This window comes from Pleurodeles waltl, chromosome 3_1, assembly GCF_031143425.1.
Source record: "Pleurodeles waltl isolate 20211129_DDA chromosome 3_1, aPleWal1.hap1.20221129, whole genome shotgun sequence".
Classification (NCBI taxonomy): domain Eukaryota; kingdom Metazoa; phylum Chordata; class Amphibia; order Caudata; family Salamandridae; genus Pleurodeles; species Pleurodeles waltl.
Window position 1 is genome coordinate 152,341,988 of NC_090440.1, and position 26,068 is coordinate 152,368,055.

The following is a 26,068-nucleotide window of genomic DNA, read 5'->3' on the forward strand; positions in this document are numbered from 1 at the left end:
CAGGACACAGCATGGCACATTCATTAAAAGCAGGCTAGGATCTGAGCTAATTTTAAATCATAGTGTTTTTGAAGCAGTCCTGCTCAAACCACAGGAAGATCTTTTATAATAACATGATGAGCTCTATAGATGATCATTGATAACAGTCCCTGCAGAGGTCGTAGCATCATGGGGATAGCTGCTTAAAACAGAGTATTTTGGGTTCAATAATACAAAAAGAGGAATAAAACAAATGCATTATGCAGCTCAGTTTAGCCAATCTGGTCATATGGTGTAGGCATGGAATATAGACAGACATGCTACTGACAACGTAAAGGGATACTCTGCATAACGTCAGAAATGTGGGGCGGCATAGTGATGTATTTATTTAGTAGGCTGCATATTGTGTCTCGTCCTCTAACTAGGACCGTACTGGAATCTTGATGCACAGAATGGTAGGACTTAAACAGGCCATCCACTGTGAGAAAATAAAAAGCAGTTCTCTTAACTCAGTCCTGCATCGCATCTCTAAAAATCACTGACACTAGGCATTCCAGAGTGTTCCACTGTTCCATTTGGTCTTCTTGTGTTCTGAGACCTAGTATGACATTCAGCCCCTCCAAAGTTAGGGCTGGGAATAGTGCAATATTATAGACCACACTATTTCTGGAATATTGCAATGCGTTATTTCTGGCTTCTCCAGTTTACCTTCTAAAGCGACTGCAGCATATTCAAACGGCGGCAGCCAAATTGGCTTTGAACCTGCTCATATATTCATGTTCGTCCCAGGCCCTTGTAGAGCTTAATTGGCTTTCTGTAACCAAGAGAATTATATTTAAGTCTTTATGCATTACCTTCAGAGCGGTGCACAAGAGCCCCCTTTTTTCGCAAGGAAACTAAGGGCCAGAATAGGAGTTCGGCAGACAGGATGACCCACCTGCCGAACTTTTGACAGGGAGTTTGCCACCATACTGGCTTCCTCCCAGCCGGACCCATGACGACTTTCCCGCTGGGCTGTGGCAGCAGCATTGTCATCGGCTCGTAATCGAGCCGGCAGCCATGCTGCTGCCGCAGGGGGCACCAGAACCCTCACAATGCTCACTGTCTGCACAGTCCTCCCTATGGCCCCCTGAAGAGGCTGGCAGAGAACAAGGTCGTAATCAACTGGGCAGCACTGCATGCAGCGCCACTCTGGCTGATTCAGACCTCTGCCACTGTCACGATCATCAATCCCAGCGGAGATGGCGGTACCCTGGTGGTCTGATCGCCAGGGTCATAATGTGGCAGTCGGACCACCACAGCAGCAGCAGCTGTGCTGACCGCCACTGTGAGGCTGGCAGTCTCAAGACCGCCAGCCTCATAACGAGGCCCCAAGTATTATTTGTCGCAAGCCGCCAAAAGCTCTGCTTTCTTCCAGGGCCAACCTGCTCTGTATTCCCAGAATAAACCAAGTGACGACCGGCGGTCATGCTTCCTCATTCACAGGAGCACAACTGTAGACTATCCTGACATCCTCCCTATGGGAATGTCAGGACTGGTGATTCAGGGAAGCATTGAAGACTTGGCTCTTTCCAATTGAATTATGCTATGGTAAGTTTTCCATGATCTTTTTTTTCAGTAGAACAAGGCCAGGATACCTGTGAGGTCTTAGCTGTGCTTTATAAATGTTATTTAATTCATCCATTCACTCCCTCCTCTGGGGCAAACATGGCATCTGCTTTTACCAAATAGCATGACAACTTTCAAGTGTGCTTTGAAAATCACCAGTTTATAGCTGTGATAAAGGCAATTGTGTGAAGTCTATCCGAACAAAACAGCACAATCTACAGTTTATGGGGCTATTTGCATAAATAAATAATACACCAAGGGGCGCAAATATCAAAATGTTTAGAGATCCTAAAACCACAAACCAAAACTGAGATGCAATAAAGAAGAACTACAAACGAGCCAAGACCAGACAACTGGAACGAGCAGATGTCAGATGTCGTCCCAACGGTGTCAATCACGATCATTTCGAGAGGCGGCCCCTGATTTAGGCACAAAATATGCAGGTTAACTTTCAGAGTTTGTGCAGGGACCACTCCAAAGATAGCAGAGTCTGCAGCCACAAAGGGAATCATCTTGAAAACTTACATCACAGATTATTTTGAAGCCTCAGTTAGCAAAGATTTTGAAGGACCAACTATCGCAAGAAGGAACCCCATCATTCCCACTAACTAATATATGTGGCAGTACTGGGGGCAAGTTCAGTCCTCAGCAGGGAGTTACACTCAAGGCAGATTCTTCTAATACTGTCATTAAAAGTTAAACTTAATGGAAAAGGGAAGGGGGATATTTTGACCTCAATATTTCCTGGGTTACCAAAGTAGTTAAAAATAGCAGACAAAGAAGAGACCGGTGCATGAAATGGACGGCAAGAAATGTAGGTACTTGCTCTCCAAGAGTCCCAGTACTCTCCACTAATACAGCATTTGTACTGAGAAGTGCCCACACTCCCCTATCAAATAAAATAAGAATCGGACAGTATCTGCTCACTGGGAGCTCTGACAAACACCATGCCATTTGGTGGCATATGATGTGTCCCAGCTGACAATTTGCCTCCCTTGTTCCCGACCTTGGCCCTCAAGGAGTGATCCATGAAGTACCAGCTGAAGATTACACCAGCTGTACTAGAAGTCCTTGTTATCCTGTAACAGCCCAAAGGGCGATCTCAGGAGTAAAATAGGAGTATGCAGATGCTAGGAAGCACATCTTCACACATTACTGAATTTGCAAATTTCTCAACTGTGAACAAATTAGGACTCATAAGCTTTGGTTTATTCATATTTATTGACCGAATACATACAGTACGTTCACGATATAAAACTGAAATAGCTCTGTAATCATATGCAGCAACATACAAGCACTCCTGTCCATACAGACGGACAGGAACCTAATTAATGTAAACTTAGCTCATTACTATCGCTTCTTTAATTTACTAATTGCTCTATATACATTTACCTTCTACCACTAATGAAACAATTCATTATGGCAAACGTTAAACATTATCTCTGCACAGCGAGACTAGGCAATGTATACTAAACTAGTTTCAAGCATATGTCTCAAAGACTTGTTTTGGCAATGCAGTTCATCTCGATCATCAAGTGGGAAGGGGGCATTCTTCTCCTTCCCGCTTTTCCCCTTTCCTGTGTTAGAATCCAATGTAATGAGCGTTCTCCAGGACAGCCAACGCTTTGGCCAAGGAGAATTCCACAACATGCCGGAGAACAGTTGCACGCCTGTTTGAGAAAGACCTCAAGACTACTCAGAGGTGTTCCTCTTCCCCCAACATGACTTAAAAAGGTTTTGACTGGGAATGATCCCAGTCTCTTCCAGATTGACTCTGGCCTATTCAGAAAAGCCCAAGTCTACTGACATGTTGTCAGATAGCTCTAGGATAGATTACCAGCCTTCAAGTACAGTTCTAAAGCCTGCCCCAATATAATGTGCCCAAAAATCATACCAGCGCCTAAATAATGTATGCTCAGGGCCCAAACAAGCATGTTCCAAAGTCTGACACCTTCCTGTCTGCTCAAGTGTTTGCAGCCACCACACAAAGTTATATTTCCAAAATCTCCCAATGCCTCTGTAAATGCTAAACTTTCTCCCCGCAGGTCACACTTTTCATCAGATCCTCTACCGCTGCTCCAGGCTTAAAGGTCATAGCTTCTTCTACTCTTTCCTATACACCTTTTTCAAATTATGCTCTCGCAAACAGCATTTATTCTTACTTGTTATCTGGTTTGCTGTGATGCTCATTTGATCCCAAGATACCTCCACCTCAACAGTAAAATCTTTTTCGTAAATCCATGTCCTTTCTGGTTGTGAGACATTGGAGAGAAGCGGCATCTTATGCACACCTGTCTAGGCTAATGGCAGCTTATAACCAAAACGTGATGGTAAAGGGTGTGAGAAAAACCTAGAGGCGGATATAACATGCAACAGACAGAAAATTCTAATATGGCTCTGAATAGGTTTCTATGGCACCTTCAGCATCTGAAAGTTATGAGAAAGGCAGGTGGGAACGTATATTTATTTGTGGTTCGGGATTTGCCGACATAGCCCATTCCTCCCCACTACAAATTTAAAGCTCAGCCCCAGAACTTCATGCCTTGTTACTTTCAGTTTGTCCAAGATTTATGTGTTGGTCTTTCTTTTCGTTTTGTTTCCCAAAACTGTGCATTGGCACTCTGTGGCGCTGGCACTCTAGAAACTATTCATTTTGGAGCCCTGTTTATTTTTGGTAGCTGTGGGCTATTGTGCCAGGAGAGAGGGTCAATGGTGGACGCGTCACAGATCCTCCTCTCCACTTCCACCACAAAGGCCACAAGTGAACAGATCCACTCAGGACACCTTTCAGTGTCCATCCACGACCTGACCTTTCGCTGCATGCTGGAAGCTCCAATCTGGTCCAGGAGTCCTATTAGAAAAGACATTGATAAATGAGGGTCCGTTGTTGCTTTCGCAACAGGTTGATGCCGATTTGCTGGATCATTTGGCTACATTGCAATAAGGAGCAGTATTTGAACAAAGACCATTTCCTGCTACAATATATGAAGCCTGAGCACCAAATACCATATACAGGAGGGCTGCCTCAAGGCATGGTGTTCATGAAGTTGGTGGAGTGACCGTTTTAAAGATTTACAATCCAGGAGTGGCTGAAGCCTAGATCGAAAGATCATCAAGGCCCAGCCTGGAATTATCTGCCTCAACAGCCGTCTTTCTGATTCTACAGAACTAACTCGCATCTCCTCCAATAACTATTGGGGAGACAATTCCATATTCTAGTGCTTCCGGGTCTCTATGTCTGGCTGCCTGACCTCTTCTCTTAAAGTAGCCAGGACAGAGAACACTGCTGTGTTTAACACGACTGTTGTTCACAGAATAGATTCGCAAAACAAAAAGCACTTTTGGCAAAGATATTAGGTCTGGCTTTGACTGCCAGCCTTTTGGCTTTGTTAATGCTTGCTTTGTCACGATTTTTGTAAAATGATTTGGAGGAGCTGCAGGGCCCTTGCCAATATAAAAAAAAAAACATTACAAAAATAAGCACTTTACCAAACCGTTCTTGGCAGTAAAGTGTGTGTTATAGTGAGCGGAAGACAAATGTGAATTACAACAGGCCAATGAATGACAAGGCTAGATAAAAGGCACTAGATATGTATATATAACATTTTAGTAAAATCGAAAGGTCTTGGCTATCGCCACACCTAAAAAGGGCTTCAGGTGCTAAAAGTCGGTGATACCATGCCATCATCAGGTAAAACCAGGCCTGCTGTCTAACATTTTAGATCACTCCTACTCACCAGTTATGCACCCTTTGGAAACAGTATAATATGGACATCTCCGGTTTTGTGTGTGATCGTAGCGAAGCCTTATAGGTAGCCTGGCCACGATCTAGTCTTTGTTCTCGATGTAAATCAGCTACTTCTATGACTTCTGCATTTCCACCATCACACAGGCGGTGTAAACAAGGTCCAAAGATTCTAGCCAAGCAAGTAAGAGAGGAGGTGGGACGGATGCACCGACCACAAGGATTACTGTCTTTGCCCCATTAAGAATGATCATAGCTTTCTGATTCCCAAGGATGTCTCCCTTGCAATTAGACAGAATGTACTTCTGCTCCTCCATCAGCAGTCCCAGCTGGGATGGGACACCTGCTAGTCCAGATTCCTTAGCAATTCAACGTTTGGCTGAATATATATGTTAACTAATGGAGGGGAGAGGACTTAGCCAAGAGGAACACCACCATTTACATCATGAATGGAACAGTGGGGCCTAATAGGTCAGTGTTTCTTCTCAAACGAAGAGAATGCACACACTTATCCCGAGCCTGCAGTGACACTGACTGCCCCTTCCTGACAATTCATTAGCAAAGGATGGTGTACAGTGTTAAAGGGAGCAGGCTGTGTCCGCAGGACCACCACAGCCAGCCAGCTTTTATCCCTCAAACACAGGAAGTGCTTCTTCACAACAGTGTCCATTTTGTACCATGCTTTGGGCAAACCGATGGTTGTCCAAGAGCTGGTATCCATCAGGACGTTTTATAACAGTAGCACACAGCCATCACCACAGGCTTTACTAATGATGACAATGCTAAAAAGATGCAATATGACGTTGTGTCTGATGTAGACAGGCTTTGCTCAACTGAAGGGCAAGCACACAGACATTACACAGGTTTACTACCTCACTCTTCTCGCAAGAATGTTCAGTAATCAGTGCAACAACTTGAACTCGAATTCCAGGGCGCCCTTCCATAGTCACTGCCATGTGGTGACAGGAATTACTTAAATAATCAATAATGTCCTAGCTTGCGCAGTGAAGACCATCTCTCACATGCTCACATTTCCTTCTCTTTCTGCTTCTAGCCTTTCTGATTCCATCAGCCCTTGAAAAAAAGAGCACAGTCACTCTGACATGCCAACATTCACTGGGGGTTCCACTGCCTGATGGTTTGCCTTGTGCTCAAGTGCGAAAAGTGAGCAGTTTGGGGACATCCTACTGAGGTCACTTTACAACTTATCCAGGACCTTGAGGGATACGCCTTTGCAGTGCTTTCCAGGCCTTCCACTTACATGTGGCTGTGGAGGGGACATTTCCCTCACTCAAACCAGTCTCCTATTCCTATTGATCCAAAGTACTAATGAATGGCAGGTAAGGGCAACATGTGTTAGACTAGTGCTTTAACTTGATACACATCTGCCAATTACATGGCAGCTTGACACTTGTGCATCTATCCTTAGAAGGACTATGCCCAAAGTGATGCATGGTCTTCTGGCACCTAAGGACACTTTGAAGTGGTACTAAGTCTATACCATCATCCAGTCAAGAGTGCTTGCTGGTACAGGGCCATCATACTTTCAGCGGGTTTACTAGAAATATATTATCATCAAATCGAAGTGATGAGACATGAAATCAAGGTGTTTAGAAACATTGGGGGGAGGGAGTCTCAAGAAGATTATAATTCACTTTTCAAGGTAAATTAATCTTATAAGAAACAAATCCATGCTTAAACCAATTTGTGAAATGACCAAACAAATGCAGCAGCAGTCTCTGGCCTGGGAGCTACTCGCCATAGTCCCCTGGAATTACTCCAGATGTTTCAATTGCAGCTGCTGTTAATGTACCAACTCTAGGTTTTGTTATTGAATGAGCCCATCTTGGAGCACTGTTGTGAGAAGTTACCTCAGCGTCCTAAGAAAGGCAAAACGCCGTTGCAGAAGGTATATGGTAGCTTGCGGACATCTTCTGTACCCAATTCTCACATTTTGCAACAGGGGTGAATAGCTTTACTTTAAGTAACAATATCCTGAATTTCATACTGTGGCAATCTCTTGATGAAAAGGAATTGCAGGATAGTTTCTGAGCATCAGGATGCCTAGTAACTACCCAAAGTGCTGCAAACAGTACCCAAACCTCAACACAGGTAAATTGTGTCTACAAAAGGCATAGTTCCACTCTTCAAAACGTAGTAAAAATAAAGGCAATGGTTATGCATAACCGATACCAGGATGGATGAGCCCCAGGTTTAATGCTGCCAAGCACCGCCACTGTGCTTCAATTCCCTCCAACCACAACAGGCTTGCAAAAGAGCAAGGCAGCAGCTCATTTGTCCTCTTGTCTGACGGTGCACTAGAATGCTTCCACCTTCAGCTTTCATTTGTGCAATGGCGGTGCCAGGTTCGGTGGATATGGGCAGCAGCACAGAATAAGAGGGTTGGTCTGTCCACCCTAAAAACGTATTTGGCATATAGCTAAACACAAGAAAAGGGGTGAAGTGTGAATGGAATATTAAAACCATTTCTGAAAAGTATTTTACCAGCAGGAGAGCTGGCAAAACAATGTATTATAGATTAGGATGACAAACAAGCCCATCCCCTCCCAAGCAAAGCATCTCTGAGGCACATTTAGTAACTGGTCAAAAAGTTAAAACAGTAGACTGATCTACTCAAACTGTTAATGGAATATGAAAATAGGAATCTCTCCTGCTTGTAAAATCTCCCCTAGGGATGTACTTCTGTCAGGTACAAGCTTATGAATTTCTACCTCTAGTCCAATCGCTAATCTGCCCAGTTCTTACCAACAAAAAGGTTAATTTTGAAGTCATCATATTTCCACCCAGAAAACATTCTGCACTTCATTTCTTTCACATTTTGACCACCACAATTAACCAATGATTTTAATATCATTGGTTAATTCTGCCTTAAATAAAAACTATTGACGTTGCTGCGAGCCACAGTTTCACCCATAATCCCAAAGTTGGCAAAACAATTGTGGCACGTTGGTGCAAAGGGTATCCAAGAGGCAGAACACTGCATCCCAAGGTAGAGCTTATTTTGCAGTGACATGAAGTTCTTGGAAGTAGCTTGCCAGTGTGCGGGCCAGAGGTGACGCTGCTGAAGAGGAAAGTGATACTTTGGAGGGAATGAGCCCAGTGGTAAAGAGACTTTGCTTTGTCGTCTGAAACAGGAGATTAGATTAGATCCTGGTTCCCACAATTTACACAAATTATTTCCAGGGCTCTGGCGTCAGGGTCACATGTCTTACTGATTTGGAGGCATTCCCTGATAATGCTATCTACTAATATAGTCTTACAGCCATCACCAGGCCAACTAGTGTGCTCTCTTCTTGGGAAACTTAAACAATGCTTCTATCAGGACCACTGGTGGTGAACCACAAACAGTTCTGCTGAGCTAACGAGGAAGGCGTGCCTATGCAATATAAAGAGACTAAGGGGGTCATTTTGACCCTGGCGGTAGACTACCGCCAGGGCCAACGACCGCGGGAGCACCGCCAACAGGCTGGCGGTGCTCCCATGGGCATTCTGACCGCGGCGGTACAGCCGCGGTCAGAAACGGGAAACCGGCGGTGTACCGCCGGTTCCCCGCTGCCCTGGGGAATGGGGATTCCGACCCACTTACCGCCATCCTGTTCCTGGCGGTCTTGGCCGCCAGGAACAGGATGGCGGTAAGGGGTGTCGTATGGCCCCTGGGGGCCCCTGCAGTGCCCATGCCAATGTCAGAATGACCCCCTAAATGTAGAGTCACCTGGCTCACTGTTAAACATGTGTGTGGTTCTCTGCCTTCTACAGCACGAAGGTGTCCGGCAACTCAAACAGCGTGGATGCAAATTACTGGATGAACTGATCCTGGTGTTATGGTAAGTGGTCAGGGAACGCTTGTGCAAAGAACTGGCAGTAAGAGTCCCCTCTTTGGAGGGGTACAAAATGAATTTGTGCTAAGAGTATGGGTAAGTTAATGGTGTCCTGATTGTAAAAGTAAATGCTACACTCTAAGGAATATTCATTATGAATCCCAATGTTTACATTTATCATGAAATCTACTTCTGCTGTGAAGAAAACCCAATCACTCGGCTCTAGTTGAAGTGGTTCGTTGGTTGCCCCTTCTGGGGCGGTTCTTAGCGGTGTTGAAAGGCACCCATAGTACTGGATTCCCTAAACAGCCTGTCTTCTCACCTTGACTTGAGGAGAAGTGACTAATGCCCAGGAGAGAAGGTGAAGTTGGGTATACTGTTAGGAGCCAGCACAGGGAGGAGCCAGCAGTCTATGTATGATCCTTTACACGTATGGCATTCAATGGCAGGCCGCTGCTGTGAATTGTGGAAGTTGCCTAAGGCGCTGTTTTTGCTTGCAGGCCAATGTTATGAGGTGCTGTTATGATTGACATTATACTTAATACACCACACTACTGTTATGGTCTTATAATTGTAATGGAACAAGACCCACTTCACCTGCGTAAAATCTTAAATAAAAACACATTTTTAAAAACTCATATCGCTATCGCAGTAAAAGTACTTTTTCAACACGGGTGGGCTGTTGCTCACAAGAGCTTACTCTGGTCCATAGTTTCTGCACAAGCTCGGGGGGGGGCAAATATTCACTGCCACGCCTGTCCAGGTAATGCCAGGGCATACTCGGACACCCTCCTGGGCAAAGCAAACCTTCATCTTAGACCAGCAGTACAGTCCTTAAGCAAAGAACATGCGCATTATTACCTGCCCTCCATTCATGTGCATCAAGGCCCTCTGCCGCTCCCAGTGGAAACAGGATGTTATACGTACTGCTTACATAGCACAGGTCAATTAGATGGCCCCTAGGAGCCTACAGTGTTAGCTCCATCTCCCCCCACAACTCCCCCAAGAGAGATCCCCATAAATATGCATAAAGAAGGACAAAAACCATGTGGACTACAGCTCGAGTAATACACAAAAGTCAGTACTGCTACTCTGGAACCAACTGCTTTCGTTCACAACAGCGAGCTGTAGACGTCCAGTTTCCACACATATAAGAGTCTTCTTTTAAGGAGCACACTAGGTATCAAATTCAAACTCTAGCTCCTGGGCTTCTTCCGATCCTGCGTGAATCCTTTTAAATGGTCCCCCTGCAAGAGTCCCTTTGAGAGGTCTCCCTGCAATGCAAAGTTATGACTGTTTCAGTTCACTGTGCACATTATTATGGCAGAACGGCATGCACATGCACTCCACCGGGCTTTGTGCCAGTTCCTGCCACTGGATGCCCAACAATGCCACAAGAAGATGGCATCCTTGTTGCATGAAACACAATACTCCAAACCAGTTATAGTTTTCACTGTTAGAAAAGGATGACAGCGCAAATAATGAAAATTTTCTAAATATTTGATTTCATAAAATCATTCAAGAGGGATTCTCTTAATTTCTAGAAATTAGTTTAACATGTAACAGCTTTCACTGCCATAAGAGCAGACTTAAACACATGACAACATTTGGGATGATATGCGCCTCTGTGCATTATGGTGAGAAGGTTTGAGCCAGACTGGTGGTTGCTGGTTTAAGGTCAATGAGGAGGTTTCTCGGATAGGCCGTGTCTCCAAAATGGATAATGCCAGGGCCCTTAGCCATATACCTGGCCTGCCTAAGATAGAATGCATTCTGCAAATACCAGACCAGCCTAGCTGTCTAGGCTCAATGTCTCCAAGAAAATCTTCCCATTTTGCTCCAAACCCAAGAATCTGTCTCAATCACACAGTTCTCATTGTGGTGTTCTCAGACCAGAGTGTGTGAGTGTTCTAAATATACCATGCAGTAGTGGTAATCCTAAAAAAATAATCTCCGTATCATGACCAACAAACGTTTCACATCTACAGGTCACTAATGCATAAGAGCTTTACAATGAATGGGCGATGTATGGTCTTAAGAGATTCTGATGGTAACAGTTGAGGAGCCCTTGCTGTCAAAGGAAATATAAAGTCACTGTTTTGTGATAAACAACGAAATTGGGCAAACTCACATCATCCCATTGTAAAGATAATATTAAATACATTCTATCCGTCCTTCAGATTATGTGGCTTCCAAAAGTAGGCCTTGATGCTACTCCTGAGTTAAAATGTATGTCCAGGGATACAGGGCTCGAGTTACTCTGTCACAATGGTGATGGATATCCCGTCCGCCGAAATCTAAATCCCTTCATATCCTGTGAGAAATCTAAGTCCCATAGGATGTCTATCAAGTTGTGACGGAGTAACTTGACTGTCAAGATCTAAATCAGGTCCATAGTCTTTTTAATTACAGGACAGCTCCACTCATACTGTCGCTCAAGAAGTTATCAGTAGATTTAGTTTCTAATTACAGGAAGGGGCACTCGTGCTGTTGATCGGGACGACAGTCTCTAGCACACACAGATCTTTTTGTGTGTTATAGTGCCTTAAGCCTTACATAAACCTTTTTCCTAGCAATATAAATAGAACCCACAAAAATAATTACCAAAACATGATGGAAGCAAAATGTAAGTGTATTCAGTTAGCCTTCTCCATGTCACTGTCCTTCAGGAGACAGACGTGCCAGCTAAGGGTTTGCTAACGGTGCCAAGTAACAGCTATTAGGTGAAAGCAAAAGTCTCTACTCTGCAGGAGACTGCATCACTTATCCTTAACATACTTGCATCCTGTGCTAGTTTCAAGACTCCTTTACAAATGATGTACATAAATGCCAACATTTCAGGTGTGACAGCAGTGAAAGACTTATTCCGTCTGATTGGTTCCAAATATTCCATCTCTCCTCCATTCATTATTTTTCACATCTTTAGTAATTCGCCTGTGTATGTGCCCACACGAGTGGAAAGAACTCCAATACAACATGTCATATATTGTTATTGTAATCGCCCTCTCATGACATCAGCCTGATGTTTCTTTTACCTGAGTCATGGTGGACTTACCTTGACGGAAAGACACCCGAACTCGCCTTTCATCAAACTCCTGTGGCTGTCTGTAGTTATCAGTCATCTCCAGAGGTGAGGGGTCATTCTCTTGTGTGCAATACAGAGCAGTTTCCAGAGCCACAAGCTAGGTAAAGAAAAGATGAAGATGAATGCTAAGGTATACAAGTATCATCATCCTTACAATACAATCAACAAGGCTGGGCAAGACAGTCCATCATGCCACCTCATGCCAGAGGTGGTCTGGTTTATGGAAAGGCACAAACTGATATATAAACAAGTGTCTCCTGTAGACCACTATTCCCAGGAAATCACGAGTTCTTGCGATATACAACACCTCCTATGCTTGCCAGTAGGTAGGCATAGTTAGGACCTCCCAAAGACAAAGTTTTTACTTTTGTTAACAACTTTGGCACCATTTGACAGAAGACAATGGGAGCACTGAGGGGGCGCAGGGCACCCACCATTATGTGGCCGGCCCCAGGAGATGGGGCTCTCTTGGGGGGGGGCTGCATGACCCCCCCATGCATATTTTTGATTGGCCAGGCCACGGGGGATTGGGATCCCCGGTGTACAGGGCCTTCCCCTGCGTCTTAAAGAAACACTCGCAGACAGTGCTTGCTGCTAACACACGCATGGAACTGCGTCACCCGCAGTTCGCTCTTTATTTATACCTTCGTGCTCCGTGCCCCTCCCGGACACGCAGAGCACGTCAGGCGCACATGGAGAGCCCGCAGGGTTCTCCATTAACTCTTTACATCCCCCCCATGTTTTACTCCACATGGGGACTGGAACTAACAAAACTGACACCAAAATTAACACATAACGGTATAAAGTCACTTAGGAATAGTTCGTACTAAAAACACACGTAAACAGTCCACCTCAACGAAAACACTGTCCTTACGAACCAGCAGACCTTCCGTCTTCATCCTGTTATAACCACCTGGCAACGGAACTCCAACTACGAGCAGCCGACATGACAGACAAAGTCCTTCAACTGACTACTCGGTGCAGGATTAGGACGTAGATCATATCTTCGGCTTCTTGTGCGCAAGCTTTCATTCCCAGGGGCATAAACAGGTAGGGTTTGTTCAGTCAGCACCGGCCTCCTGACACTCTCCACCTCATTGGTCACCACGGGTGACCCGCCTGTAATGTCCTCAAACTCTCCTTCATCATCAATTGGTTCCCTCCGTCCAGCTTTCTTAAAATGTGACACATTCCGTGTCACTCTTTGTCTTCCTCTGGCCGCAGTGATCATGGACCCCTTCACACCAATAACCTCCCATATCTCGGGTTCAAACGGAGTTATAAACTTTCCTCCCCCTCTCCGACATTTCACCACCACTTGGTCTCCTTCTTGGAACCCTCGGTATCTTGCTCGTCGTTGGGCACTCGCCCTCTGATTAGTAGCTCGCCGTCGTTTTTGAGTGGCTTTAACATCCAACACAGGAGGTCTCCATTTAGGACCTGATGGAATACAGTCACGTGGAGATACTTTGAACATCAAAGAGGAGGGAGCACAACCAGTGGTACTATGGGGCGTTTGACGATAAGCACTCAGGAATTGGTGTAGACACTGTTCGCTGTCTTCCCTTTTCTCTACACCAATTCGAAGAGCCCTGTTCAAAGTTCGCATGAACCTTTCCACGTCTCCATTTGCCTGAGGCCAGTAAGGCGTTATCTTCCGATGACGAATTGCCAGACCCTCAAGGTATAACCGGAACTCTTGTCCTTGGAATGGGGGACCATTATCCGTTCGAATTTCATCAGGCAAACCAAACAAAGCAAATGTCTTTTGTAGAACTGGCCGCACATTCTCAAACGCCGTCGACGGCACTACCTCAACCACCGGGAATTTAGTATAAGAGTCAATCAGAACAGCCGTTAACCTCCCATCTGGAAAACTTCCAAAGTCCATGCTTATTTTAGCCCATGGTTTCAGAGTAGCCGGCTCCGTTATCACCGGACAATTCGGAGGTTCCACTGACGTGATGATACAGGAGTGACACTGTCCTACCATCTCGTCAACTTGACTGTCCATACCTGGGAACCATACCTTGGCACGTAATCTCGCTTTGGTTTTAGCAGCCCCTTGATGTCCTTGATGTGCCAGCTCAATCACTCTAGACCAGAGACTTTGTGGAAGTACAATCCTTCTTCCCCGTAGAACCAATCCTTCATTATCAGTAGACAGTTCCTCTCGCACTTTCCAGATGCTTTGCATGGCCACTCTCTGTTCAGGGCGAGACGCATGTGTTTTTTCTAGAAACTATTTCCACTTTTTATGGCTCAACGCATCTTTGACGTGGCTCAATATGATATCTTCCTGCGTGGCACTTACAATCTCTGGTACGAGAAGGGCGTTAGGACACGCCGACTGCACGACCATGCTTACAAAGACTTCCGTACTCTCCTCATCTTGTTCTTGTTGCGCATCCGACACCTGCGAACAAGGGTGACGAGACAGATAATCTGCCGGATTATTTGCCCCTGGCCGGTAAACGACAGTGAACCTATAAGGTTGAAGGAGAACGGTCCATCGCTCAATCCTCGGAGGTGCAAGACGCGGGCAACCAGCGAACAACGGAACTAAAGGTTTGTGGTCAGTCACTATTTGAAATTCGTGCCCATACAAATACAAGTGAAAATGGCGGCACGCCCACCGGATGGCTAGAGCCTCACGCTCAATCTGCGCATACCTGGTTTCAACGGCCGACAGCGCCCGGCTGGCATATGCGACCGGGACCCATTCCTGATACCTCTGTTCTTGCAAGAGGACGGCTCCGAGCCCAACGGGGCTCGCATCTACCACTACTTCGGTCTTTCTGATGGGGTTGAAATAGGCCATAGTTGCCTTGTCTAGCAACGCCTCCTTAATATCCATGAAGGCCTGTTGTGCCTCTGGAGTCCAGTCCCATCGGTGTTGCCCTTTTGTTAGCTGCCGGAGAGGTTCAGACATGGTGGCTAGATGTGGTATAAACCTCCCGCAGTACGTGGCCATCCCTAGGAAGCTACGAACCTCCGTGGCACTTTGCGGAACCGCGGCCTGACGGATAGCCTCAGCCTTCCGTGGGTCCACTTGCAGGCCTTCTTTCGAAAATACATATCCAAAGAACTCTACCGAATTTTGGTAAAAGGCACACTTCTTTTTATGAAGCGTTAGTCCTGCTTCAGATAGCCGTTTTAACGTCGCACGTAGATGACAATGATGATCCTCTCTCGTCTTGGAGTGTATCAGAATGTCATCACTCAGGTTGATTACTCCTGGTAACCCCGACAGGGTTTCCCTAATCGCATTTTGAAACACCTCCGCCGCGGAGGACACTCCAAAGCTCAGTCTCTTGTACCTTCTCAACCCCACATGCGTCGAGAATGTGGTAATATTCCTGCTTTCCGGGTCTAGCTGTAGCTGATGATACCCCGCATTGAGATCCAACTTGGAGAACCACTGTGCCCCATTCAGATCTGCAATGATGTCGTCCATGGTGGGCGTTATGTGTCTTTCCCTTCGAATAGCCTTATTTGGCAGTCGCATATCAACACAGAGACGAATCGCTCCTGGCTGCTTGGGTTTTGGCGCAATCACCAGCGGCGACACCCACGGCGTAGGCCCATCCACCTTCTCTATGACCCCTTGGTCCTCCAACAACTGCAGCTCTTTCTCAACGACAGGTCTCAGATGAAAGGGTACACGACGATGCCTTAGTGCCACCGGAGCCACGTTGGGATCTATGTGCAATTTGATGCGTTTTCCTCTTAACCGACCCAACCCCTCAAATAGCTGCGGAAACTCGTTGAGAAGGCGTTCCACTTGAGTATCATACACCTGTCGTGCAAAAAACACTAGTCCCAACTCTTCTGCCGTGCGACATCCTAGCAGAGTGCCACGATCTCCCGCCACCACATAGAACTTGGTTTTTGTTGAATTCTCTCCGCTGCTTACAGCCACCTCCACTGTTCCCTTGAGGGGAAGAGGGTCTCGCCCTCCATAATTGTATATCTTAGTAGTTGTCTGGGTCAGTGGCGGGGCAGGTATTAGTTGGTGGAAAAGCGTTTCATCCATGACATTGACCGACGCTCCTGTGTCAATGAGTACGGAGACAAGCATGCCGTTGACATGAACGTCACTCATGGGCGGCGGTGTCCTTTTCCGTGCCTTGCCCCCCGTGAACGATATTACGAATATGTCCTCTTCTTCATCTTCCTCGAAGACCGGGCCACTCGCCATCGCCTGGTCTCTCACCTCCTCTGTGTCCTTGGATACAGCTCTAACACTTGTATCTCTTCCCTTCTGCTCTCCTGGCTTATTCCTCCTGGACCTACACACTTTGGCAAAATGATTTGGCTTGCCACACCGGTTGCAGGATTGTCCTTTAGCCGGGCATCCCATGTTTGGCCGGTGGTCATACCCACAGCTTCCACAGGCCCCGTCGCCGGGTCTGGCAGCGCTTGTTTTACGCTGCGCTGCTGGGCGTGCTTGAATCGCATCCACTTGTTCCTCCTTCACCTGGACTACACGAGAGGATGACGCAGCCGCTAGTGACTGACCTCTTACAGCCGCCATCGCATCCGCTCGTACTGCCGACAGTTCATGTGATCTTGCAAGAATTAGAATGTCATCGAGGGACATGCCCTGCTGTCTCAAAATCAACTTCCTCAAAGCATTCGACCGGCACCCTTGAATGATTTGCGCTCGGATCTCCTCTTGCTGGTTGAGACCTGTGCACGAGCTCGCTAGCTTTCTCAACCTGGCATAAAACATATCCATTGACTCGATTTCAGTCTGCTGGGCCTGTCGTAGTTTAAAACGTTCGTAATCCGAGTTGAGTTGAGGGTCGAAGTGCCTGTTCAGAGCAGTTACTGCTGTATCAAAATCAGCCTTGTCCCCTGTGTCAGGAAGCGAGTCAAAGAGCTCCTGTAGTTCATCTCCACCCATCAACAGCATTACCGACCTCCGCACTTCCCCGTCCGTTTCCCTGGTTGCACGAAAGTAGTTTTCTAACCTGTTTATCCACAAGCGCCACCTGGGTGCAGCGGTAGCCGGGTCAATTAGTTGGCTAAACGGTGGTAACGAAACGATCGAGGAGTGAACCCTGTTGGTCAACTGTGCTGGGAGCTGGGGGTTCCCTGGTGGCGGTGGAGGATTGGCATCATCCTGTGGTGGGGCACTCATCTTTGCCCCTTCTCACCCTTGTGCAGTACACAAGGTGAAGCTGTCCTTTCGTTTTTTTTTCGTTTTTTTTTTTGACTCCGCCTTCCTTACTTCTTCCTTTTCTCCTTTTATTTTCTTCTTCTGCCCCCCTTTTCTTGCCCTTTATTTTTCTGTGACAGTAGTCATGTTCCTCTTTATATTCCTTTTCTGTTATCGAAAACCATGTTTTTTTTTCTTTTTTTTTTTTTTTATTTAGCCCCTCCCGGGGGGGCGGCACACATCTAACTGGCTTTGCCTCTAGTCCACTGTTCTTGTGTGCAAGCACACACGCGCGTGCACCGCACGTCTCTTCTTTTGTTTCGGGCTTCCCTCCCGGCCTCGCAGGAGACGCGCGGCTGGCCAGGGAAGCACGCGTCTACTTCGGCTGCTCCCGGGCGGCGAGGGACGCCCCGGGCGGGGCTTAGGAGCCTCGCGTGGCGCTGCTCTCGGGCAGCGAGGGACGCCCTGGGCGGGGTGTCGGAGCCCCACGTGGTGTGTTCCGTGCAGGGCAGGGCGCGGGGCGCGGCTCACCGTCTTTGGGTTTCCCCGGTGGGGAGACCGGTTCTTTTCTTCGTCGTCCGCTCCGCCAGTCGCGCTCCTGAGGTTCCCTTCGTGAACCCTGCTTTTTTTTCTTCTTCGGCGACCGGCCCGGCACCACGATCGCGGCCGCCGACACTGCTCCGCTCTCCTCCCGGTACGTTTTTTCAGCGTGGCCTCGATATTTGATTGCACTATCTTTTACTGCACAGCATTTCGATCCCGCTCGTCGCCAATGTACAGGGCCTTCCCCTGCGTCTTAAAGAAACACTCGCAGACAGTGCTTGCTGCTAACACATGCATGGAACTGCGTCACCCGCAGTTCGCTCTTTATTTATACCTTCGTGCTCCGTGCCCCTCCCGGACACGCAGAGCACGTCAGGCGCACATGGAGAGCCCGCAGGGTTCTCCATTAACTCTTTACACCCGGGACCCATACTGGCCCAAGGAGGAGGACAGCGTGCCCCCCACCTAAATAATACATTTAGACACCCCAGGGGGGATGGGGTCCCTGGGGGCACAATGGCCCTGGGAGTGGGGCCACATGTACCCCACCTTTTCATTTTTGATGGGCAAGCCCTGGGAGTTGGGGTACCCGGGCTAAAATCAGCCCGGGGAAGAGGCTTCTCCATTTACTATGTAACTGGGCCCCAGGGTCTGTAATCGGTCTGGGGAGGGGGGCTATGTGTCCCCTCCTGGGTTGCCTGCATGTAGGGGTTTGGTCACAGGAAAGGCCCTGCAGCTGACCTTCCACCAAAGGGCTTGGGAGGTGCAGGGTTGGGTGCCTATGGGGGGCTGCCGCAGACCCTGCCATTGACCACATGTGGTCATGCGGGGTTAGGTGCCTACCTTGGGGGGAGGGCTTTCATGGAGGGTGTGTGTGGGGGGGCAGGGATATGGCTGCTGCACGAGGAAGGTGTTGGATTAACATAAGGAAATTAAATATTACTTAACATCAAATAACCCTCATTCAGTGAAAAAAACTAAAGGTTACAGTGATGTTATAGTTGGGAAATAGGATTAAAAAAACCTTCGAAATTCAATCACACTCCAAATTTTACAGGGATGTTATACTTAGGCTCACATGTTACTCACTCTAAACCACAGAAATATCAGCTATAGTTATACTTATCTCAAGAAACTAGAACTCGTGCTCAAAGATAACTATAATTCGCGCCCTCACCAGGCACTAATTACCCTCATATTACATCAGTCCTCACATCTTCTAATGACATCATTGACAAGAGGGGAAAAGGAGCATAAGCTCTGAAAACTTGTCCTAACAGCATACTACTCTGATTCACCACCAGGCTCACGCCCTAGTCGAACAGGAGACAAAAGGATATGGTGAAGAGATAGAAGAGGAGGCAGGGAAAGGAAGATTAAAGTCGGGGAAATAGGGGTTAGTGGCAGTTAACTGAAGAAAAACGAAACAACTTTAACCAGCAAATTACTCAGTACTCAAAGTTAAGTGTTTGGTTCCCCTCGTCACACAACCTGTGTGACAACAGCTGAAAACGGGCAGCTCACCCATTGCAACACAGTTATGCCAACACCCACATACTCTCTCATTCAACCCTCAGAGTGTCCACTTTAATACTCTGCCTGAAGGAGGGTGCATCTCCACTGAAGTGAAGAGATAGGACTGATTTTCATTGGTCACTGTTTGGGTGATACAGGGAACTGCATTAACGTGGTGGTGCTGAGTTGCATCAGCTCACTGCTCACTCTTGAAGGTAGCTTGTGGGCCTTTTTCCACAATGTGGGAGCCAGGGTTATCTGCGGATGCCAAAGGGTCTTTAAAGAACGACTACTTCATATTAGACAAACCCAGAATGTGTTGGTGTGCTGCCCTCCTTGCATTCTTGAACACTTCCAGTAGCTTCCAACAGCACCATTGCCTTGGTCACCTTATACCTGAAGTTCACTAACTCCCACAGCTCCTATCCCATTTCATCAGACTACCCTTTTTAGCAGCAGCATCTCTGTGAGGGTATTGCCGTGTCTCTCTCGGATACTATAGATTCCATTTCGCCCAGCCTGCCTTCCACAGCTCTTTCTAAAGTTTTGATAAAGTAAAGGAGTAAAACGACCTCCATCATCTCCTTTTGGGCCTGCAGATGATGTTCTGCATAGAATGCCTGTTCTCCTCGTCCTCAGAATATCCTTTCTTACTTGAACTCAGTATAGGCATGGAAAGAGTCATTGTTACCTCCCTAAGACTGCTTGCCAGCCATTCCAATTGATGATGTAGTGCAAACCACCTTCACTCTGCAGCACTGCTGATAAGTGCCTAATAAGTGATTTTCTAGCCAAGGAGCTGTCCTTCTGTCAGCTCCACTGTCGCTGTGCCACTTGGCCCCAATTATGCCAACATGCTCTGTCCAATAAAAGAGAACCTCTCCGCTGCCTTGATTCTGCATGGGCCCTCTTGCTGCCTGACCCTGGGATACAAAGACACACACCGCATTTTGTTGGCCATATTGAGCTTGCAAACTGCTGAATCCTCCAGTGCCTCTTCTTTGTGGGCCCGACCAGCTGTTCGCAATCTACTGCTGCATCAGCCTCCAGAAGTCTTCCACAAGGCCTGCAGGTTTCCAACCCTCAGGTGCTGGTGTTAATGCAGAATTTTTAATGAAATTAATAATGATTATTCATGTATTTTGAGTGTCGAAAATTCCATAGAAAATGTACTAATGTAGAGAAAAATAATGCACGCATTTGAAGACGCGCCTACCAAAGTGGCCACCAATATTCACTAAATGTACTTATTAATGGCTTATTAATATGAAACAATGAGCTTATGTTTGATTAATGTAGTCATATGTCATATTAAGGGTTATGTATTAGCTTTATTAATCGTAGGCCTTAACTGAGCGAGGTCCTGGCCTAGTTGCACGGCCTCGTGTCAAGCTGCATTTCTTAATCGACTTATAAGATGGCTGTCTATAGAATTATATTGTGATTTTCCACTGTGCTGATGACAACTGCCTGCTAGGAGATGATGCATTTGCTAGTGCAACAATGTTTAATGTAATGTGTGTAAGACTGACTTTCCCAGGAAAAGACAATGAACATACGGACTGGAGCATAACCTCAACAGTATTGTTACCTGATGAGTACAATGACGAGAACAGACGAATGGGGCCAAACATCGACATGTGAACCACGTACTAGTAGAAGTATAGATTTGAAGTTTTAGTTTCATTGGACTAAATGCAAACATGCGATTCTTGAACCAATAGGGACTTGGAAAGTAGTTTTAGGAAATCTAACTTAGCCAGACTGCACTGAGAAGAGGACACCATTTGCCCACTTTTTATCTTGCCATAAGGCTATTATTTTCTTGACCATCCTGAGAAGAGACATGCTTAACTTTATTGCTTAAAGAGACTTTGTTATTTCTGAACTTTAATGCCGAATCCTGATGCCTGGCTGACCAAACTGATGTCCTGATGACGAAGACTGTCACAGCTTGCTGATCCAAACTAAGGAGAGGTATCCTGAGTATGATACTGTTTGCTATGTCTATTTGCTTTTGTTTCTAGGTACCAACCGCTATTTTGATAGAGCCTTAGTTAAATGTTTTTCTCAAATTTGTGTTGACCAAATTCTTTTGCACGAAGCCCAAACATGCTATTCTAATGTTATGTTAGTTAGGGTTCTCGCTGATGAAGTTCGTTACAGTGTAATAACATTTGATGTCTTTTCTTTGCTGAATCTAAATGTATGTTATATCGTTTGTGCAGTTATTCTTGCTATTGATTTGTACTGTAACCTTAGAGTGTGTAGTACCTCAAGCTTTGTTTAGATTGCAATTCTTTTGCTGCTTTGGTCAGTCAGTGTTGTTTCTGTATGTTTATCATTTGATTTTGAGATTAAGTTGTGTAACATTAGCATTGTTAATATAGGGAAATAAATAGTCAAACTTTTACCTAAAGGTGTGTTTATTCATGATGGAAAGGTCATGGTGTGTGACAATTACTGACTCCTATTGATTACTAATATTAATGATTGTTATTGGATACTGATCTGTGCATGTACGGGATATATGGTGGGAAAACCTCAAAGCGAGTCAAAAAGGTTCATCGACCTATTCGCGTCTCCTTGTAAGTTTACTTATTAAGGTCCAAAGCGCTATCACTGGCCCAGCAGCCAAAGAAGCAGAGCCTCTCTGAGCCACAAGAAAGGCAGGTATTCAGTGTACTGCCTGCCTATGCACCCCACTCCGCTGCTTTTTCACTGAAGACTAAGCTAGTTCTTTGTGACTGGATTGGATCTCGATTGACAGAACTAGCCTGCGACCTCTTTGTGCAGATTATTCACTCCATGTAACTGGAGAGGGAGAAGAAAAGGTCTGGAATTACTGAAATGTATTTTGAGTAGTAATAAAATCTATTTTTTGTATGTTGACCAAGTCGTCTGGATTGTATTTCGAGTGCAGTATTTTTAAGACTATGCAAATGATCCGAACGATTAAATAAATACATAGCCAGAATCCTTATGATGCGAAGTTAGACATAAAATTCTAGTAGAGAGGTATAGAATTCAATAAAGACCCTGAGAAATTTCAATGGACTACTCAACGTCATTTCCGGGAATGTGTCAAATTCAAACAGAGCAAGACCAACATCCATGTTGCTCAAGCAGTTTAAAGCAAAGGACAAGGGTACCTAATCCAAAAGCAGTGGCCAAGCCGGGGAAGGGATGCCTGAAAGGACAGATATAAGGCAAATTGCTGAGACCTCTTTCTCTATCCTGAGTATTTCAAAAGATACAGCTGTCAGCTGACTGCCAGATGCAACAGAACAAATAAATCTGAAACAAGCTTTCAAACACCAAAATATGTTTAACTAAGGAAATACCACAAGAGAAAGTCTTCAGCTCCCACAAAATGTAAAAGAACATATTTAAATGGTTTCTAAGGTTTACATGGCTACATACAGGAACAATTAATTTTGAGTTTTTTTCCAGCTTAAAGTGAAAACTTTTAAATGTTTATAACCCAAGAGAACAAAGATAGAAACAGAATAAATCCTCTTCGAGATCAGTAGTTGGGGGAAGTATTCATTTAGGTGTGTTTCACACCAGCACCACAAAAAGAATTGGGGCATAGACTAGTTTTTGAATTGCAACAGAAATATTAATGAACCTGCAAAGTTACTGTAATAGAAAAGTAACTGTGTGCAGATTAAGGGGAGTAGAGATAGGCCTAAGTTCAGGTGCATGCGGAAGGGGAGAGTTTTTATTGTTTTCTACGCCTAAAATGTGTGGGTTTATAGTCCTTGTACCAAAAGACAGTTCGCTGCGCCTTAAGAGGAGTGTTTCTGGGCATGAGAGTTTTGAAGAGAAAGACTTCCATCTGTAGGGAGCTGGAACTTCTGGGTTTCCTTAAGTCACCCGAAACGGTGAGGAGTTTGGTTAAGGGTTTCTCCAGATGACAGACAACAGCATTGAATACACTTGCTGTAATGTGAAGCCAGAGCAAATTGGTCCTAATGTGACGTGATATGGTGATATTTTGTCGCTTTGGTGCCTAGTGGCAGGCTGTAAAACTGCAATGAGGGGCAGGTATGCTACAACCGTTTTTCAGAAGCCTAGTATGTAGAGGACCTTAGCATGCACAGCAGTTTTTAGATGGCTGAAAACAACAATGTATAGGATGATAACTAATATGACATACATTGGTAACCTTCATTTTCTTTCATTCTTTCAGTCAGATAGCACTTTTAATGCAAAGCACACAGATACTGCATATGGAAAACAGTTGCCCATCAGACCACTCTAGGTGTGGAATAAACAGTAACTTCCTACAAACTCACAACAGGAATTGCTACCTCCACGCCTTGCTCTGAACAGGCCTAGCCACTCACTTCCCCTGAAAGCACCCCCACTCACCACTCTTTCATGTCTTCTTTAATCAGTAAGACAATCCAACCCTGCACTACACTTAGATGAGATGTACACAAACTCATTTCTGAAGAGTGTCAGTCCATCTAAACCCACATGGTAAGCATCTACCAATCTGTAGCCACACCTCATTTCCACACCCTGCACCTACTACACATCTCAAACTATTGACAACTTGTCAAATGGACAAGCATCTTTTTGTATTTAATTACATGCTTGTTTCCGGTTTTACAACATCGCTACATACCACTATTCAGCAGGCTAGAAGCGCATCCTGCCACAGCCACATCACAGCCCACCTGAGAGACCTGCCCTGGCTCCCCGTCAACAAGAGAATCACGTTCAAGCTCCTCAACCACATGCACAAGGCACTGCACTACACTGAACCAGAATACCTCAACAGACGGCTCTCCTACTACACCTCGACCCAACAGCTTCGCTCCGCTGACCTTGCCCTCGCCACCGTCCCACGCATCCACAGAACGACTGGCGGTGGCAGATCGTTCTCCCACCTAGCCACCAAGAGGTGGAACACTCTTCCCACCCACCTGCGACAGACACAGGACCTACTTACCTTCAAGAGACACCTCAAGACTGGACTGTTCGAGCAGTAGCAGCCCCTCCCCCCCTCAGCACCTTGAGACCTTTACATGTGAGTACTGCGCTTTACAAATGCTTGGATTGATTGATTGACCCAAATGTAGAGTGACAATTTATCAGATTTAGTGTTCAGGAAACCACTACTCCTTCTCTTCCCTTGTGCAGCACTCAGATATCCCCAGGATCTGGCGGGTAATGCTACCACTTAGAATGTACCACGTTTCAAGTTCACCTACTAAATTGGCAAATTACCAAATGTTTTATATGTATACACAAAATACATCGGAACCCCAAAGCCAAACATTTAACATTCACCAATAAATTACAGAATAAAAGTTCCTCAAGAAAACCAATCGCCATATCAAATTCCCACATTTTTTTGGGCAACACCACACATTCATACGAATTGACAAGGGACCTACAGATTATCCCAGGTGAACATCTCACCTTATATAAATAAAATACAACATGGTGAAACTTATTTTTATCCCAAAGAGAGAACACTGATAAATACCCATCTACTTTAATTCACGTAACTGTACACCCACCTCCCAGAGTCCTTTGCATCCACCTCCCAGAGTCCTTTTCATTCCCCACAAAGGAAGAACAACCTTGCCCATCGGAACACTTCATCTCACTTCAGGTGTCATCGGTTCTTGGGGCCAGCAACAGCTCTGGGCACCAAGGGGATGCAAACACTTCCAAGTGGGGGACCTTTCTTGTGTGCTGGTCTGGACCAGGGTCTGTGTTCTACTGCAGGTATTGGTTGGCGTGCTTGGAGAGGCTGGAACATGCACTGAGCTACTCCTTCAGCAGCTGTTCTCCTGCTGGGTATCGGGATGTGGTCCCTCAGGTTTTTGCAAGTGCCAGAGATGTGGTGCAGGGCTCCTTGGTGCCACAAGAGAACTGAAGGAACAGTGTGGCATGCGCTGCCACAGTGGAGGGCTATTTGTTGCCCTTCACTGGGCCGCGCTTCGGGAAAATCCTCAGGCTTCCTGGTCGCTTCTTGGAGATAGCATCAACCTTTACATGGGTTACCAGTATGGCTAAGTTTTTATTTTAAAACAACTAGATCGCCACTGTGAAACCACTCATCTACGAATGAATGGCGGGTGCCATGTTGGAAGCAAAATGGCCACCAACTATTCAACTGCTACAGCGTTTTCACCTTTGTTTAACAAGAATAACCCAATACTGAAAAATGCCATCATAATTTGTCAATAAGATAGACTAGATCTGCTTGGATGTAGGATGCAACTCCGCTGATTTATGATGGAATTACTTTACTTTCAACTTTCCTAAAGGGATACCTGGTCAGAATAAAACGCTCCAGGGTGATGGGTGATTGTTAGGCAGTAAAGGGCAGACTATATGTGAACACCATCACCATACAGATTTCAGGCCCGTCTGTTGGCTGATAAATTGCCACAGGTACTGCCACTGTTAGTGAAATATATATTTTCTTCCTGAAACTGGCCTGTAGTAAATGTAATGAAGGGTTCCTGAAGCAGCAAAAAAATACTCTTTCAGAGGATTAGCCAAGCGCAACTCCAAATGAAGGTCACAGTTTGTGGACTGGCTCTTTGGAACTTTGTGACCCA

The 26,068-nt window shown here is 45.8% G+C and overlaps 1 protein-coding gene across 2 annotated transcripts in view; it reads right to left on the reverse strand.

The window, feature by feature from the left end:
• CA12 (carbonic anhydrase 12) overlaps positions 1–26,068 on the reverse strand; it is a 177,407-nt gene that overhangs the window by 15,144 nt on the left and 136,195 nt on the right. Inside the window, exons 8-9 of one of the 2 annotated variants that reach the window (XM_069222015.1) lie at positions 12,227–12,353; positions 10,288–10,445 (exon numbers count right to left, since the gene is read on the reverse strand). In XM_069222015.1, coding sequence (XP_069078116.1) covers positions 10,348–10,445; positions 12,227–12,353 — 225 coding nt within the window. In that variant the 3' untranslated portion in view covers positions 10,288–10,347. Of the gene's footprint in view, positions 1–10,287; positions 10,446–12,226; positions 12,354–26,068 lie in introns of those variants that run through there. The other variant, XM_069222014.1, reaches the window with a different exon arrangement.